Raw genomic sequence first — 3,370 nt, forward strand, 5'->3', positions numbered from 1 at the left:
AAATGCTTCAATTTCGACATGTGCCAGAACTGTTTCTTCTCAGGCAGGAAAGCGAAGAACCACAAGTTGACGCATCCGATGCAGGAATATTGCACCGCGGTAAAACTTTACGCCTCGTTTATACAATGCTCTCTTTATATGCCTTCCGTAATACGAAACAATAACACTCGTTTATTTCGTAGACCACATCTGGCGAGGACGTGCGCGACTTTACGAGAGCGCTTCGGAATAAATTCAAGTCGAAGAGATACTTCAAAAAGCATCCAAGAGTCGGTTATCTGCCGGTGCAGACCGTTTTGGAGGGAGACGCGTTGGAAAGCCCGGCGCCGTCGCCGCAACATAGCTCCCTCAGCCAGGACATGCACTCCCGGCTGGAGATGTACGCATCCCGGTTGGCGGAAGTCGAACTATCGCGCACAAGAAGCAACTCGACACCGGACAGCGATGACGAGCATCAGCTGATCGCTCATTATTGCCAGAGCTTGAACGGGGGCGACAATGTAAACGTGCCAAGAAGCCCCGTGCAGGTGATGGCCGCGATCGATGCCGAGCAAAGAGAGGAGCTTGAAGCGATGATACGCGAACTGGAAGAAGAGAACGCGACACTCCAAGCGGAATACGAACGATTGCGCTCGAAACAGACGCCGGGCTCGACGCCGGAAGACGGCCATGGCAACCGACAGCCTGACTGTGACATGATCGCCGAGGCGAAATTGTTGAGACAGCACAAGGGCAGATTAGAGGCGCGCATGCAAATACTAGAGGATCATAATCGTCAACTGGAGGCTCAGTTGCAGAGACTCAGACAACTTTTGGACGAGGTGCGTTTAAGTTGACTTTGATAGTTGTTTCTATAACGTGAAATTTATATGATGACGTTTATAGATAAGTAAAAGATTCTTTAAAGCTCTCTTTAGTTAGAGAAGTATGAGTTTTTTTAAATTTCAATGTATTTTAAACAGATTTGTAGCATTATAAATGACTGATTATTTTTCTTATTTGTTTTTGCAGCCAAATGCTTCCTCGCCATCTAAGACAGGCACATTACAAACGCGAAGCGTTACAGCATCTCAATTGGCAACTGATTCGCCTGCTAAAATGAACGGACATTATCACGATTCCCCAGGTAAAATAAAAAACGATGTGATGTGTTACTATTAATTATTTTATTGCTTATAGAAACGGTGAATCGAATCAACATCATCATTTACGCGAATAACTTATTTCAATCTGTTTTAATTTTTCGCAGTTTGTTATTTAATTTAAAAATATTCTTTACTCATAAATTAAATCTTTCGTACTCATAAGTGGAGTTTAAATGATTCACAATGCTGGCGCATACGCCTTGGAGTCATATTCATTATTCAAAATAAGTGGGCGCAGGGTATTTCTGACGCTATTAAATACTAACTGCATATTAATGAGCGTTTCGCAAAGTGCCAAAGAGATTAGCATAAAGCTTATTGGTATGGGTATATGAACGTAGGTGGTGGAGGTTCGAACGAGGGAAGAGTGAGCAGTTTAGAGAGGCCACCACCGCCACCGCATTCTCACAGTGTTGCCCACAACGTGGGCAATCTCTTGCACATGGCAGGTTCGTTCTATTCTTCGTGTGTCAATCAATATGATCATTTTTTATATGTAGTGCAATCAAAAATTACAAAAAAAAAAAATCTGCTATGTCGAACGTTTCTTATGCACGATCTCATTTCTGCTTAACAATAACCATGCTTTCCTGTTTTTCACGCCACAGAATGGATGTAAGGTGAGACTATCAATGCTTCTTTTCCCGCTCATTCTTTTTATACGCACTATCCCTTGAAATACGTTTAATCTTATTCAATCGAGAATCGTTTGTGGCTTAATATTATCATGTATATTCACTAATATGAAGAAATTTAATATCTGATTGTATTTAACTGTATAGGGTGAAAAAAAAATGATAAATATAAAAAAAAGTACATATAAATATTGTACGAAGATGTTAAAATTTGATATTAATAGAGATATATAATTTCACATCTTCAAAAATATTAGAAATATTCGATTCATCTTCTCAACATTCCACCCTATACATTATCGTATTTATATTTTAACTTTTTTGTCTGCTCTACGTGTCGCTTCTACGTGTCTACGATCACAAACTCAAATACCTATCCGCCAGGCAGTGTTTCCATCAATCATCAATGTTTTTTTATACCTGCATGTGATGGATCGATAAATATAAATGTTTAAATATGAAATGATAATGTCTTTATGTACTTAAAGGAAAGGTGATCTTCAATATTATAAATAGCAAACGAAGGAGTAGAAATTCAATTCAGAACAAAAAATTAAATTGAAATATTCTCTTTTAGGAGACTTAGGGAAAGCAGTCGGTGAACTGGTGACGGTGATGACCAGTGAGGACTTGTCGAAAACGAACGGACAAAGGGCACCACCACCGGCTTTCAAATAACGACTATTATCACGATTCTAATCGAGGATATTCCCTTGCGTTTCAACGATATCGATGGAAACGACAAGAAAAAAAAAAACGAGACCGATTCGATTGATCACGCACATATACATAATACACGCACGCGAGATCCACGAACTTTTAAATGTTTTAAATCAATGACCAATGTATGGCTCTAAACGCATATCAAAAGGAAAATATCATGCAAAAATGCAGGGTCAGGGTTAGCTGCCATAGTGGTTTTGGGTATTTTATAAGTTTTGATATATACAATTGTATAGCTAAATTATATTGACAGAAACGATTATGGTTTGGCTTTGGCGGCTCCCTGAGTAACTTTATTACATATTGACACGTCATATCATTGAGAAAGAATAATCGTATCAGAAAATAAAAAGCAAGAAGAAAAAAATGAATCAGTTGTTATATATGCTTACTAGTTAAAGTAAAAACAAAAAAATTATTATGGAAGTGATGAAATAAAGGTGATGAGGATGAAATGTAACGATTATAAGAAAATTACACGAACGGAAATATCATTAACAATGCATGCAAAAGCAATGTATTAAATCACGTACTCTATTCTAGATCGTAGATTACATTTACATACCCATTCTGTTCACTGCCACAGGCTCTTCCTTGACATTAAATAACATACACGTTGTACATGTTATGCGATTTTAGATGACACATAAAAAAAAAGAGAAATAAGAAAGAAGGAAGAGAGCAGAGGGTATGATAATATCCTGGTATCTTCCCGTACTTCTGCAAATACGGAACTTTACATCGATACATGATGATACACCGTTACACACGACACACGTACATGCATATCATTATATACATATACATATACATATATAAATAAATGAATGAAATATATATATGCATGTGCATATATATATATATATA

General features: G+C 37.7%; 1 protein-coding gene across 10 annotated transcripts in view; it reads left to right on the forward strand.

Moving 5' to 3' along the window:
* The window catches only part of LOC102681371 (dystrophin, isoforms A/C/F/G/H-like), a 428,634-nt gene extending 425,449 nt beyond the window's left edge, over positions 1 to 3,185 (forward strand). For 9 of the 10 annotated variants that reach the window (XR_004150464.1, XR_004150465.1, XR_421758.2 and 6 more), the window contains 2 exons: positions 1 to 99; positions 183 to 494. Coding sequence is in view for 1 of the 10 variants with exons in the window: in XM_031510344.1 (XP_031366204.1) it covers positions 1 to 99; positions 183 to 821; positions 1,012 to 1,126; positions 1,487 to 1,594; positions 2,358 to 2,458 (1,062 nt within the window). In the remaining 9 variants the exon portion in view is untranslated. Of the gene's footprint in view, positions 100 to 182; positions 822 to 1,011; positions 1,127 to 1,486; positions 1,595 to 2,357 lie in introns of those variants that run through there. The other variant, XM_031510344.1, reaches the window with a different exon arrangement.
* Positions 3,186 to 3,370: the final 185 nt, after the last annotated feature.

This window comes from Apis dorsata, unplaced genomic scaffold, assembly GCF_000469605.1.
Source record: "Apis dorsata unplaced genomic scaffold, Apis dorsata 1.3 scaffold_222, whole genome shotgun sequence".
NCBI lineage: Eukaryota > Metazoa > Arthropoda > Insecta > Hymenoptera > Apidae > Apis > Apis dorsata.